The following is a 15,398-nucleotide window of genomic DNA, read 5'->3' as shown; positions in this document are numbered from 1 at the left end:
TATTCCTTGGGAGTGATCAATGCCCAACACTGTACGAGGTGTTACAATCCAGCTCTCGATTGATGCTGTTTGCACCGTTACAGGCCGCAGAATCCAAAGGCTTGAATGGAATTGGTACATTTATGCAGAAGCAGGCAGGGCCTGCTCCTCTCCCACAGCAGAGGTTGGTGACCTCGCACCACCTCACATCTAATTTTGTCCCTTGACAACCCAACAAAGTGATTCGATAGACAAGCATCAATGCTCACCGACACTCCCTTGGTCCACACCCGACCCCCTCTTCCTCCTCCCGATATGTAGAATCTCCTCCAAATCAGTCCGGTCAAGCCCTTCCCTATCGTCCATTAAGAGGACTCTCCATTGCCACGTCATGTTGGCTCCCCACCCCCCCCCCCATTATATTTTCGATTCTTCCTGACTGCAGACTTTGTTCACCTGCACTTTTCACACTTATCTTGTCTGTCTGCTCCTCTTCACTCCGTCTTCAGAATACTGACCTCTCACCCTCTTGCCATCCGATTTTCTGTGAGCCTCAATCACTACATTAAAGAGACACCTTTGTGACATTCACTTCTTTGCATGCAAGGTCCTGACACATGGAAAAGCATTTTGGGTGCAGGAACCTTCTATTCATTCACTGACTTGGCAAATAGCGGGATGACTGGTCTGTGAGCTCACATGTTGAGTACTTGATGAACGGGATAAAGGGAACAGAAACAAGGGAAGGAGGGTAGGTGATGGGAGGTGATAATATGGATGGGAGAGAAAGAGGACAATATAGCGTTTTAATAGGTAAAGGTGTACTGCAGGTAATAAAAGGTATGCAAGAGAGTTTAACAAGGTGCCATATTCCTCTTCATCTCTCCTCCATTCACCTTTGCACAATTTTATTTGGGTTTATGTCAACATTTCAAACATCAACGTCAGCAGTATCTGCAACAAGGGGTTGGCAACATCCCTCTTTGCCGATATAGAGAAAACAAGCACAAACTGTTTTTTTAAAACTTCCTCTCCTCCAATCTCGCTCCCAAAGCCCTTCACCCCATCACAATGTATGTTTTAATCCAGTAACTCCCTTGTGATAAAACTTCCATCATCCAGATTTACGGCACACCGCAACCCTTTTGTTCTTCGCTTCTCCCATCTGTGAAACCATGTCACGTCATCCCTCCTCCTTCCCTGTTCATTCCTTCCATTGCTTCGTGTCGAAGAGTTGTCTCGCTGCCCTACTATCATTTAATACCCTCCATTACGTTACTTTTCCATGAGCCATGACCTTGTGGATTTTTATTATAACTGTCTTGGGTGGATCATATCTCTGAGTAGGTCTCCAAAGCCCGTCATCGCCTCAATTCTCCGCAGGATCGAGTCTTTCCTAAGCTTGTGGTGGTATACAAAGCCTTCATCTGGAATGCCCCACCCCCGCCTCCACTACGAGCTGGTGCTGCTTCCTATTTTGCCCCTCTTGAGGCCATGGCATCTCAGACCCTCCATATCATTGGAAGTTGGCATCAGGTTGTCCACAGTTCCAGTGTCTGCTTCTTGCACAGCAGAGAACAGGTTGGTGTCCTTGCAGTTTCTCTTTCACGAACTCTATTCTCATGCTGCAACTCATGGACCTCTCTGCCCAATCATGATAGCCTGCAGGCCCACACTTGTTCTGCAAGAAACCCTTTCCTTGTCACCTTCAAACTTTTTTTTTTTTTTCATACCCTCTTTTCTCCCCGGTGGAAAACTCTTTTCAAATCTGTCGGCTCAAGCACTCCATGAGAAGGTTTTAAATCTGATGCCCAATGCCAACTAATCTCTCCCATTTCTGTGACCGAGCTCTTGCTAAAGCCACTGAGAGAGATGGTGTTCTCAACCTTTTCCTACAATAACCTCCAAATATGCTGTGGGGCATCAATTTGTTGTTATCCCCACTGTTTTCCCTTTGCCCAAATTTGTATCTTGATGTTGGCATACTGTCACTGCAAGAGGCCCTTCTGGGGCTGCAATAACATCATGACGGCATCATCACAGCGTGTCTGGGTTGGATATATGAGAAACAGCATTAGATGCTTCAAACTCGAGTTATGGTCTGCAACATGATTATCAGACGTCACAAGACCTTTGACCTGCTGAACCCAAAAATTAAAATCGGTTCATATTTGCATTACAGTCCATGCTTGTGCTAAGTTTGGTTGAAATCCTTCCATCCCTCCCTTTTTATACACTCTAGAGTCTAGACAAGCAGTTCCAACACTAAACCACACCCAGGCACCTCACCACTTCTTGGTGGCTTGTTCTCATCTACGCTCGGTGCTTGCGAGGATGTGTCGCCATCTCGACTCGACTCTTCATGCTCCTCCTCACGTGGCACGCGTTTTTTGCCTAGTGGAGTGGATGGCCTGCCATCCGACAGCAAAAAATTCACTCCATAACCGCGAGCCCGAAAAGTCTTCTCTCCCCGTATCTAGAACCTCAGAAAGGTTCCAAAACAGCCACAGACAGCAAAATAAAATGAAACAAAAAGCAAAGATCCAATCTGGCCTCCAGAATTGCTCAACATCCTTTTCTTCCTTGCAATATAAATATTGTGAAAGTGTGGCACACGTGACGGTGATTTTACACAAAATAACAAAGTAATGATAAATACTTCGTAAAACGCAGATCTTCTTTGGAAAACCAAATTGTACACCATGATTTAAATGAAAACCTCATTTGATAAGGCATGAATAAAATGTAACAAAAAATAATAATAAGAATAGTGTAAAAAAAATTTAATAATAGACAAGCACATGATTTGAACCCAGAACACAAAACCAGGACAAAATACAACAGAGGCCAACCCTTTTCGAATCGATTTCTTCCTGCCATCGACTGGAGGAGGAGATGGGGTACGCTTCCTCTTTTTGGAGTTGCTTCCTCTTCGGTCACGCCGGTCCGACTCTGGGCTTTGCGCCTGTAATAGCACAGACATTCCCAGTACAATGTGTACAGCTTAACTGGTTACCAAGACGGTGTTCAATGCATTGTGCAATGCTGACTCCTGTCGGACATTCAGGTACTTGCCTGTGAGGGATCCAGAATATCATAAAGATCAGCACTTCCAGCTCTCACCTCCTCGGAGAGGGATTTGACTGGGATACGCTTGCGGGAGCAGCAACAGTTGCGCATCTCGTCCACCTCGTAATCTTCTTCATTCATCCATTCATTGAATGAATCAGTGTCCAAAATCCACTTGGCATGAACCTGTACCCCAGTCCATCACTGAGTCACAAAGCATTTCGCCTTAACTTTTCTACGAGTACTGACTTTTCGAGTAAAGCTTACATTGGGGGGGGGGGGGTGGAGAAGAGAAGAGAAGACAATTGGCTGCCATACCATACTACAAGGGGTGTCTACAAATAATGTATACAAGATAACCATACATTAGAGGCAGAGGTCAGGTGCAGGAAGCACAATTACAGCACATCGCTAACAAATTGGGGGGGGGGGGCACAAAGAGAGTTTTGTTTTCAACATTAAAAGGTAAGGACAAATTTAAGAATGTTCTCATCAACCAAGCAAAACGTTCAGATATCTCAGCCCATAATGTCGGTAAAGTAAAACCAGAATGCAAGGCTGCTAATTCGGCCGAGGACGAGCGAAGCGAGGTCAATTATTCCTGCTACGTGAAGCAGCCTGCAACCCATGCCTGCAGAAAACTGATGTTTTTTTTGGAATCATGTCACTTTGTATGAAGTTCTTACTCGCTCTTACCATTGCACATACCTATAATTTAGTCAACTCCGTTGTGGAATGGCTTTGAAGGCCATAAAATACAATTTGATGAGTCTTTTCTTGGTGTTGGCAAAGTTGGTGCTTCATCCACACTGCACAAGCGCAAGCACATCCACATTTGCCACTGGAGATGGTTCAAGCACAAATTTTCCGAGCCAGAACCGAAAAAAAAAAAAAAAACAGGAAAAGGCAGGAATCCCAAATCAATTTCCCACAACTTCAGGAAGAAAGCTTTCCTCATCTCAAGCTCGAGAAAATTATGCTTGCACCATCTCTAATCTTCATCATACGCGGCGTGTCGGCGGAGTGACACAGCTGCTGCCGGTGTGGCACAATAGACAACATGGATGAAAATGAGCACTAAAATATTATCCTGAACTTTGTGTTGATCGGAACTTTCAGTCGAGTTATTTTTCATCATATTTGCACAAGAACCTTGGGCGATGTTCCACAACATGGTCATGGATGCCTATTTCTAATTTAACTAGAGGGCTGCGATTGGAGATTGTGATGGCTGCGGGCATAACCAACTCGTAATATTAACCAATTGGTAGGACTGTACTTCAAATTCTGCCTCATAATGAAAACAAATGGTTATTTTTCCCCAAAATAGTGGGAAACCACATACACAAAGACTAAAAACACTTCATGCCACTTTAATAATGGAACCATAATTTAAAAAATTAAATAATGGAAAATTTAATAAAAAATAATAAGCTAATTAAATAATTTAAAAATTACAAAATTGGGAAATTAAATAAGTGAAAATGAAAATAAATAAGTAATTTAAAATTTAATACTTGAATAATTGAAAAATTAGTCTTCAAAAGGTGGGACACCATGAACACCAAGACGAAACACTTATTGCCCCCCTCTGGGAATCATAATTACAGATTAGCATCAAGCTCAGGTACAATTGTGTGACCACAGACGGGATGGCGATATGGAGAAATGGAGAGCAACAGAGATAAAGAAAGACTTCCTACAAGGCAGGAAGACCAACCCATGCACCATGACCAAAGAAAGGTGATTTGCAATGGCCACGTGTATGTATTGTCTTAAGTTAATATTGACACCAGTCTTGGAGAGTGCCGTTGCTTCACTGACGGGAATACCAAAAGGGGAGGGAGAGAAAAAAAAAAAAAAAAGAAGATGGGGAGAGAGAGAGAGAAAGAGAGAGAGAGGGAGAGAGAGAGAAGGAGAGGGAAGGAGAGGAGGAGAGGGGGTGAGGGGGTGAGGGGAGGAGAGCGAAGAGCGAAGAGAGGGGGGGAGAGAGAGAGAGAGAGAGAGAGAGAGAGAGAGAGAGAGAGAGAGAGAGAGAGAGAGAGAGAGAGAGAGAGAGAGAGAGAGAGAGAGAGAGAGAGAGAGAGAGAGAAAGAGAGGAAGGGAGGGCGCTAGGAAAGGGGGAAGGGGAGAGCAACGCCTCACCACATGTCGCTATAAAATCTGGGAGGGAGAGGAGCGAGGAGGGGGTGGGAGCGAGAGGGAGAGGGGAAAGAGAGGTGAGAGACAGAGGTGTGGAGAGTGCTGCACTTTATTAGGATGGTGATGAAGGGACAGAGAGAGAGGGAGAGAGTTGGGGGGGGGGGGGGGAGAAAAATAGATTATAGATGAAAGCAGATCGCACAAAAAGGGGAAAAATGCGATCTTGTTTAAAAAAATTATAACAATAATTTACACCAGATGACACCAAGGCCAGTTCAACCAGTTATTACAAAGAAGAGGATGTATTTTTGGTTGTGTTTAGCACTCTTTCCCATGAATTAACACTGTACCATAAATGAACAAACATTGAAGAATACCTCACAAAGTTGAGCAACAAAGTCATTACAAATATAGCAAATGGAAAGGTAAGAGAATGGTGAAACAGGAGTGTTCCATCACCAAGCAGCTTGTAGAGTACTTGCCAAGTAGCTTAAGCACTCCAATGAAACGGTTGATAAGGAACGGCTGGCTTGGCAAGCAATTGCAATCTGATCAGTAATGGGACACACCCCAGCACCTTCATCAATGAAAAAACAAAAACTAGTGTAAACTAGAGGGGGAGCACTTGGAAGAGTGCAAAACCTCCGCCACCAATACTGCTAGGTCACTCAAGCGAACCTGATATCCTATTCATTCAATTTGACGTCAACAGTGCTCACAGAGTTATAGTTTGCAACTTTCCCTTTTAACTTTTACAAACTCAATTCATTCGTCATAACTCATTCCTTGAGACAGAAATTGATTTTACGTGGGTATATCCACCTGAAGTTCCAAAATCAGCCGCAATTATAATTTTGGCATGTTTTTTTGTTGGAAATCACTCAAACATGTAGAAATGCAAAAAAAAAAAAAATTCAAATATGTTTTCAAAATGGCCTCCATAGCGGCCATATTGGATTTTGGACCAAGTCCAAAATCTAATGGCATGATCCTTGGACCATACCTAACCCTCCCCCCCCCCCACCAAGTTTCGTCGAAATCCGTCTTGGAGTTTTTCCGTAATACTGTTCACAAACAAACAAACAAACAGAAAGGGGTGAAAACAGCAACCTCCGATCTTCGATGGCGGAGGTTAATTAATTCGTGAGAGGCCATCGGGGGAAATTTTTATTTTTATTTTTTTTAACAAAAAAAAAAGACAACGCATCATATAATGCATGAAATCGCTCCAAGCTCCAATATTGAAAACTATAACACCTACAAAAGTGATGTACACAGCGATTCATAGGTATGAACATCAGGCATTCGATGATACGAGTGAGGAAAGTGAAAAAACGAATTTTTGAGTGATTCATCGTACAGAAAGCGTTATGGCCTGTTTCAAGTCAAGGCAATGTTGAGCAGGCCAAAACAAAATGGTGGCTTAAGACCGATGTGAGATGACAGTGGTCTGACCAAGATAAAAGGCTTTTTTTGATTATTTTTTTTAGATCTTCGTGGAGGATCTCCAAGTCTTACTCACGTTGTTGTTCTTCATCTTCTTCTTGTGGACTTTTTTGTTTCACAGCCTGCAGTTTTCATCGAAACTTCCTGAAACTTGGCGTATATATGTAAAAATACCCTGCGCAGACAGTAACCATCTCCGATTTTGAAAATTCCTCCCAGAAAAAAAGTTATGACGTCAAAATATCTCTGCTAATGGAAATCGCCTAAAAAATTATCTCCGAAACTCAGCAAGATTTTTGAATTCTGTTTGTGGGAATTGAACAGGGCATTAGCAGAGATGAATTACCGCACATTTGATACATCACTATGATGTCATATCAATTTTTATGACGTCATTCCTATTTTTTGAGATTTTTTGTTTCACAACCCAGAGTTTTCATCGGATCTTCGTGAAACTTGCCATGTATATGCAGAAAGTCCACGCGCAGGCAGTAACCATCTCAGATTTTGGAAATTCTTCCTTGAAAAAAAGTTGACGTCATAATATCACTGCTAATGGAAATCGCCTGTACCATTATCTCTGAAACTCGGCAAGCTGTTTGAATTTTGTTTGAGGGAATCAAGCCGGGCATTAGCACAGATAATTTATCGCAAACCTGATAAATCACAATGACATCAAATTCGTTTTTATGACGTCATCATCAAGAGGACGAGGATCTTGGCTCATTTGAGCTTGTTTTTCATGACAAGCACCCCGTTTATCATCTTCGAATGGGGTGTTAAAATTTATCCAAATACCTAGTTCTCATTCATGCACTACCTTGGGATTCTCTGAGTATGCACGCATAGTATTGAAGTTATGTAGGACGGACGCGCGCGCACGCACGCACACACACACACCTCCCGCTGCATGGGAGGATGGGCAAACAAGAAAATAAACCAATGTCACCCGCAGGGTGACCCGTATCTTGCCAAAAGGTGACCACGTGTGACTTCTTTAAGGTCACACTGAGGTGAACAGAGCTGCTGTCCACCAGGAGCGACTCCTTGAGGAATATCTGCCTACGAGAGATTCCGATGAGAATCGTTCTACAGAGTAACCATGAAAAATATGCGTTTGCCTCATAACGTTACCAAATGACGTCATAATGTCTCAAGCTTGACATATCTAGAAAGCACTCATCGAGGTGTTCAATTTGAGGTACTACACGATATGGTTCCTAAAACTTGAAAATTTGACCTTGGGGTCAAATGTTTGACCTTTGGCGCTAACCATGAAGGTCAAGGCCAATCGCCACCAAAAATTAATCATCTGAGCGCCAGACCATGAACTATATTCCCATGAAGTTTGAAGACGATCCGATCAAAATTACTCAAAAAATAAGGGTTTCGTCGACTCCCCTGATTTGTGACAAAGTGACCTTGACCTTGACCTTCAAAATTGTATGCGCTGAAAGGGACCTCTATAGGCCTCTGATAAGCGAAGTTACAAAAATTTCCAATGATAACTGTGCTCTGCAGAATGATTTATACGTGATTACAGACCAAAAAAACAAACAAACAAAAAAGAAAAAAACATATGAAGGTCAAGGCCAATCGCCAGAAAAATTAATCAGCTGAGCGCCAGACCATGAACTGTATTCCCATGAAGTTTGAAGACGATCCGATCAAAATTACTCATAAAATAAGGGTTTCGTCGACTTCCCTGATTTGCGACAAAGTGACCTTTGACCTTCAAAATTTTGTGCACTGAAAGGGACCTCTATAGGCCTCTGATATGCGAAGTTACAAAAATTTCTGATGATAACTGTGCTCTGCAGAATTTTTTATATGTGATTACAGACACACAGAAAAATAAAAATAAAAAATAAACCTACAAGCTGACTAACATATCTTGCAAAAACTTCGTTTTGGCAAGATAATAATTAAAGGGAGCATGAAACAACAAAGAAAAAACAAAACAACAGCAGGATGTGAACAAAGAAAAAAAAAAAAAGGAGAAAGGGCAGCAAAGACAATTTCACACCCCTTGCATATCATTAGTGTGACGAGTGGATTACTCATATGGTAGGATGTGAGAGAGTGAAAAGGATAAGATATGGTGAAGTGGTGGGCAGCGAGGGGAAAAGGGGGGAGTGGGGGAGAGGAAGAGTAGCTCGTGTAGAAAGCACGAGTATTGTTGAAAGTTATTCCTACTTTCCAGTGCCCACTTCGTGATGGCAACTCCTCCACATCTGCTTCCACCTCACTTGATGGCACCCATGTGTCATAACTGCAAACAGAACCACTTCCTAAACTCTGGCACAAGATCCTCATTGCACCATATTTTTTGTCTTTGGAGTCAACATAACCACAGTTCAAGTCAGACAATGAAGAACATTAAAAAAAAAAATCTACACTTCCAATATCCAATGAAGCAAAGGAGATTGGGGACATTGTCAGCTTCAGGGAAACTGTGAAAGTGGGAACACCAGAGAGGTGGATCATGTTTATACCTGTCAGGATAAAAGCCCCAATGGAGCAGCAGCTGGCGATCTTTCCGCATGACCGGGCGCACCCATTCCTCTGTAATGAAAAGGAACAGGGCAAACAATCACAGACCAGCAATGGCAATGAATGTGCATGGATCGGAAGCTTTGGAGATCTTAATGATACATTATCCAACTACAGAAGGACACTCGGTAAAGCACATAGCATCACCAGGCGAAACAGTTTACGTTTTCTATCCCATTGATAGGCCGGATCTGACCCAAAATTGAATCAGCTTGTTCTTGTCACCGAACCAACTCATCCACCTCGTTTTGTCACAACTTGGCCACAATTTGTGTAAATATCATGCTTTTATCGTTTTTGGCCCCATCACTCAATGGTGAAATATTTAAAGATTCTCGGATCCGGATCTCTTTAATTCTCGGTACCAGATCTTCACCAAACTTAAATAAATTTGTCATTGTCACACACCAAAACCTGTCCACCACAGTTTGTCCAAATCCGTTAATAACTTTTTCACTCAATGGTGAAAAATCATTAAAAAATTTCTCAGATCTGGATCCACATCCAGATCTTCACCAAAATCGAATCAATTTGTCTTTGGTCACACACACACACACACACACACACACACACACACACACACACACACACACACACACACACACACACACACACACACACACACACACACACACACACACACACACACACACACACACACACACACACACACACACACACACACAACCTGTCCACCAAATTTTGTCCCAATCCATTTGCACACTGCTCAATTAAACAATCATTCCACTTACCCTCATCAATGACAGCTGGTATCGGGAAAACAACATGCGATGCAGCTGCCTTATCCTCAGTTATCGAGCCCTGCAAAACCAACAAGTTAACAACACAGAATTTCAGCTTTCTTAGTCAACTTAAAGGTAAATCAAGCAAATTTCAAACAAACTGAGATTTACTGGGTCTGATCAGAACCAAGATGTTCACTTTAGATCCAATATTATTTTATATATATATATATATATATATACATACATACATATACACACATACATTTAACAAACGGGAATAAATTACTGCGTGGGGATAGTTTGAAAAAATTCTGACTCAACCTCGGATTTGAACCCAAGAACCTCATTACTTATGCGGCGACTGCCAACTGAGATATTGAGTCTTCGGGAGATATCCTCAGAAATGTCTCACACTAACACCGCAAGCTTTAAAATAGCCAACGTCGTACGTGCTTGCTAGGCAGACCCTGAATGTGTGTGTCAGTGTTTTAGAGATAAATGTCATGGAAAATTTAACAAACAGGAATAAATCCCTGCGTTGGGCACGTGTGAAAAAATTCTTACTCAACCTGGGACTCAAAAATGATAAATGACTCAAGCCACGAATGATAATGCGCTCCACACGCATGCAAGGACGCAACGCCGGATGGACAACCCGATAACATAATGCCTCCAGCACCTTCAGCTGTGGAGGCATAAAAAAAAATTCTTCATAGTCCCCAGGGTTCAGGATGTGGAAAGGACCCCCCAATTCTCTCATGAAGTAAGTGTGTATCTTTGTCTGTTTGGGTTCCTCCTGATACTCCATTAGTGTATTTGGTCAGTGATGGTGGAAGCATCAATGGTATCGCGGTTATAGTATCACGCCGCATGGTGGAAGCCTGCATTACAAGTCATAACAAGAAAGAGCAATCAGAGATTGCAGACCCTCGTTTTGTGTGGTGTATTTTGTGTGGCAAATAAATGGAAGGATGTAGTAAATGAAAGGTCGTTGATTGGAAATTAAATGCTGGAATGGTCTAGTTGTAAATGTGTAAAGGTCAAAGGTCTGAAAAGTTGTGAAGATCAAATGGTCTGAGGGTTGAAAGGTGGAAAGGTCTGAAAATGTCAAATAGGGTCTAAAGGGTTGAAGGGGTCTAAAGAGTGTAATTTAAGGTCTAAAGGGATGGAATTGTCTGAAGGGTCTTAAAATGTCTAAAGGTTAAAGGGGTCTACAGGGTATTTAAAGGTCTGAAAGGTGTGAAGGTCTAAAGGTCTAAAAGGTAGAAAGGCGTCAAAGGGGATTTTAAAGAGTCGAAGAGGATCTAAAGGGTCTTAGAGGTCTAAGGGTTCGAAATGGTGTAGTGGGGTTTATAGGGTCTTTTGGTTCCTCAGGGTCTTTATGGTCTTGGGGTTGTAAGGGGGCTATGGAGTTTTAAGGGTCTTGGGTTCTTGTCATAATTGAACATGAAATAATTGAAAATTTGAAGAAAAAAAAAATTTGAAAAAATAAAATTAAATAATGGAAAATTATTGTTCAAAAACCGGGACACCACGGACACCAAGACTAAACACTGAATGCTTCCCTCCAGGAACCATAATAAAATACACCACAGACGTCATAAAAGTGGCGGGAACTAACCCGTCCGTAAGGACGAGTTCTCGGCCACGATAAAATTAAACAAACAGGGAGAAATTTGGAGCGGATCAACGCAAACCAATTAACTTAATCCCAGGACTCGAACCCAGAGCCTCGCACCACCGTGGCAAAATCTCTACCACTGGAATATCAAGTAACCGGGATGGAATCACGAGTTTCTCAACTAACACTGCAGGCTGCAATGACCGATGTCTTCGATGCCTGCCCAAGCACACTCCAAACGTGATATACGAGTGCAAGGCAAATTGGCCGCGAAGAGCAGCAACTTGGCCACACAGTGGAGTGAGAAATAAAAATCAGAACTTCTCGGACTGCTCTTCTTTAATGGCTCCAATTTCTCCCACCTTTCCAGAGGATCGGCTGGGGAATGTTTTTTTTGTTGTTGTTGTTGTTGTTTTTGGCCCAAGTCTTTCACGAACTGGCTGGCCAAGCCCGACTAATGACATTTGGTAATCATTTGTAATTTGTCCAGGGTGCCAGCAATAACTAAACCACTCTTCATGAATTACAACAAGAGATTTTGTAATGTCCAGCAGCTAATGGTAGCAGATGGGACACCCAGCTTAACATCTCTCCAATGTATGGTGCACATGTTGATGCCTCGCCCTGCCTGAGAAACACTAGAATTACAGTTCGTAGCTGGGACTAGATTCAAATCAGGGCGAGACAGCTCAGAGGGGGATTGCGCGTAGCGTACCTCCCGGTCATCCAGGCAGCGCATTCTTTTCACCCCGTCGAGATATACAGGACAACATCAAGCAGCAAGTTCAACGTGATACAATTTTGCACAAATTCCTTGCACACAAAATCGTTTATTTTATCACCATTTGAGCTGCAGCAGAGAGTGCAAACGTACCTGATGTCGCTTTACAATGTCCTTAAGTTTGCTGGCGAGTTTGTGCTCGATATCTGTGTGCAGGTAGATTATGGGTCTGGACAAGCAATTGTTCTGCAAGTTAGGTATTGAGCCCGATTAATCGGTTTCCGTAGTAGTTTGTCACCAACAACAGGAAACAAGTGAAAAACAAAATTTGAATTAAAAGACATTTACGCAAGCAGTGAATCGAGCACACTTTACAAAAGCAAGCAATTCGTTCGATTACAATTATTCGCATCATCGAGAGCTCAACGTACTTGCACCAGAAGCTTCTCGATAGTCATAAACATCTCGACGTTTCGATCCATGCGCGATGGGTTCTGGAAGTCAAATCGCCTCCTGCAATAAAGTGAATAAACTGATTAATTAACTTCACTTGGTGCTGGGAATGGTGCATCTCGACGACCAATAATAGGTGACGTTCGTAATGGCGTACGAATGCTAACGAGGCTTTTCACGCCTGCACTGTGTGCGTATGCGCGTGTTTACGGTGACCCGTTTATGCTCATCCGGGCACCTTTCGCCTGCCGTTGCTGATGCAAAATCTGTGAGTGTCTTTTCAACATAACTTTCAGCATTGAAACGAAAGTGGCAATTTCAAAAAGGTTAACCATAATTGTTGTGTTCCTGGATGCAGATTGGCCTTGCACCGATCCGCATGGTTGGGAGTTTGCAGTGCAAGCAGGTGCCCATTTGGTGAGCTGAGAAAGTTGTGCAAGTCTTTCATTGTGCAGAGGCACAGCCCTTTTGCTCAGGTACGTTCCCAAGTATTTTTGGCTTCTTGTAGAAGCTTTGAGAGCCATTTTAGGTAACGATCCTCATCTCGCACACACGATATACTGGAAGGTGCCCCGAACGCCGCCGTTTCTACGCATGCGCAAACAGCATTGTGGGGAGGATTATGTCAATTTTTAAATTTACGTATTTGGCAAAACTGCATTGAAGTGTTCAATTTCGGATGACCAACAATTTCCATTCCAAAGGTCAATTTTCATTGTGTTAAACGCTTGCGACATTGTCTTTTCTTAAAGCAACACAACATTCGATTGCAATTTGTTTCATCATCTCAAAGTTCACGTCCAGGGGGAAAAAAAAAACGAACGAACAAACAAGCGACTACAATTAGAGGCTGTGTGGTGTTCAGTGACGGTCCTGAGAAGAGCTCTCGGAGCAAGAAAACTTCACAACTTGGTCCATGAATCACGATGCCCGACCAAAACCGAGGTGCATACTTTGTTCCACCTTCTGGAACCCGCGTATCGAGAAAATGGCAAACATGGAAGTAATTTCACAAAGATGTGGCTGTTACAATGTTTTGGGGAAGCAAGACTATTATCTTTTCAATGCTGCATTCAAGCATGGGTGTCTTGAGGGGATGTCATGGAATGCTACTGTTAGGATGAAGAAAGAAAGAAAACTACACCACACCTTGCATTTGCATTGCACCTCTAAGTTTCCCTAAACATCTCCATGCTAGATTCGATTATTAAAAAACAAACAAAAAACAACACATCCGTGTCCAAAGGTAGCGGTTCGCTTTGGCATTTTTAATATGAAATAGGCAAAGCCTAGAAACGGACGAAACCCATTATAATGACCCTTTCGAATGAAACACTGTGTTAGAAAGGTTCTTCATCGTCATTTTTGATGGACGGACGGTCAGATGCAAGGACGTAGCAAAACATTGAAGCGGCTTCACTGCTTAAAAATAGACAATTGGTTGTGGGGAGAAAGTGGGAGGGAAGGGTGCAGACGATGGGGAAAACCCCACAAAAGGGACTTGCAACAATCGGTGAATCAACATTCAAAGAGAAAGTGCATCCAAGCAACGATGTACTGTATGACGAAGAAATCGTTTTGCCATTAAAGGATAGGCTGTAATCTGTGGCGACGGACGAATTAAGCAATGGATGAAATCAAGAAGCCGATGATCGAGGTATGCTCACCACCATGGGAAGCTCGGAGACGCCAACATTTCAGGCGACAGCCTTTTGTTGCTATTTTGCTTCGACAATTTTAACGATCATTCGAATCGCAATACGATTAGATTCCAGCGCAGAAGGCCCCTTCATAATACACCTAATTGTTCATCGAATAAAAACAACGTTTATCTGATACAAATGCCGACAATAATTTATGAAACATCATCATTGTGGACCATGGCCTGTGCCAGAGAACAATGTGACGACAGTTTATAGCTGCGTCGGGATTCAAACCCAGGCTAGACGGATTAGAGGCGAGTGTGCGTACCTCGTTGCCATCCTGCCAGCCTTATCCAACATCTGACAATGCAATTTCATCTCCCAACACAGTTAACACCCATGCAGTTACCTTACCAGCCTTGGTCGATTTTGAATTTGTAAACAGCAGCCAGTACATGACACAGGGAGCCGCCGGGTTTAAAATCCATGAAGCATTTCATCTGGAGAATTAGGACGGATGAGATCAAGGAAATGCAACGTGGTTATTTCAGCAACTGCCCACAAATTTCAAATATACATCAACATCTCGAGCTTTACAACTTGGCAATGTATGGTCACGTTTACTCGTGCCAAAGCGGCACAGGGGTGAATGGCTGAGAAATGACGACGCAAGCGTCAGCAAATTAAATGAGACGAGCATCATAATGGAGGCAAGAGCAGCGAGGTACCCGCATCGATGCACGTACCGGCACACGGGTGAGTGGTGCGTTGCTGACTTGTTTCCCCAGTACGTCATCCTGGAACTGCAGCAACTGGATGACCAGACTCGCCAGGGATTTGTTTGTTGGGGGATCTGCTTGAATGTACTGAAACGTCATGAATGAAAACACATTACAAGCACGATCTTATGACCGCTTTACAGAGCGAATTATAATCTTCAATTATCTTACGCGCGCGCGCACGCACGCACGCACGCACGCACGCACGCAGTTAAAAAGGAACACTTTTCAAAGGCACTCAAGTCA

General features: G+C 42.9%; 1 protein-coding gene across 2 annotated transcripts in view; it reads right to left on the bottom strand.

The window, feature by feature from the left end:
• SMARCC2 (SWI/SNF related BAF chromatin remodeling complex subunit C2) overlaps positions 1-15,398 on the bottom strand; it is a 46,284-nt gene that overhangs the window by 25,494 nt on the left and 5,392 nt on the right. Inside the window, exons 2-11 of one of the 2 annotated variants that reach the window (XM_085872844.1) lie at positions 15,120-15,239; positions 14,788-14,873; positions 12,709-12,790; positions 12,431-12,523; positions 9,942-10,011; positions 9,132-9,201; positions 8,833-8,908; positions 3,055-3,234; positions 2,832-2,944; positions 2,269-2,390 (exon numbers count right to left, since the gene is read on the bottom strand). In XM_085872844.1, coding sequence (XP_085728970.1) covers positions 2,269-2,390; positions 2,832-2,944; positions 3,055-3,234; positions 8,833-8,908; positions 9,132-9,201; positions 9,942-10,011; positions 12,431-12,523; positions 12,709-12,790; positions 14,788-14,873; positions 15,120-15,239 — 1,012 coding nt within the window. The remainder of the gene's footprint in view (positions 1-2,268; positions 2,391-2,831; positions 2,945-3,054; positions 3,235-8,832; positions 8,909-9,131; positions 9,202-9,941; positions 10,012-12,430; positions 12,524-12,708; positions 12,791-14,787; positions 14,874-15,119; positions 15,240-15,398) is intronic. The other variant, XM_085872845.1, reaches the window with a different exon arrangement.

This window comes from Eptatretus burgeri, chromosome 3 (genome assembly GCF_056783735.1).
Source record: "Eptatretus burgeri isolate ZD-2024b chromosome 3, Ebu_testis_v1, whole genome shotgun sequence".
Classification (NCBI taxonomy): Eukaryota; Metazoa; Chordata; class Myxini; order Myxiniformes; family Myxinidae; genus Eptatretus; species Eptatretus burgeri.
Note: the sequence above shows the minus strand (reverse complement) of the source record. Positions and strands in the feature narration are given on the sequence as shown.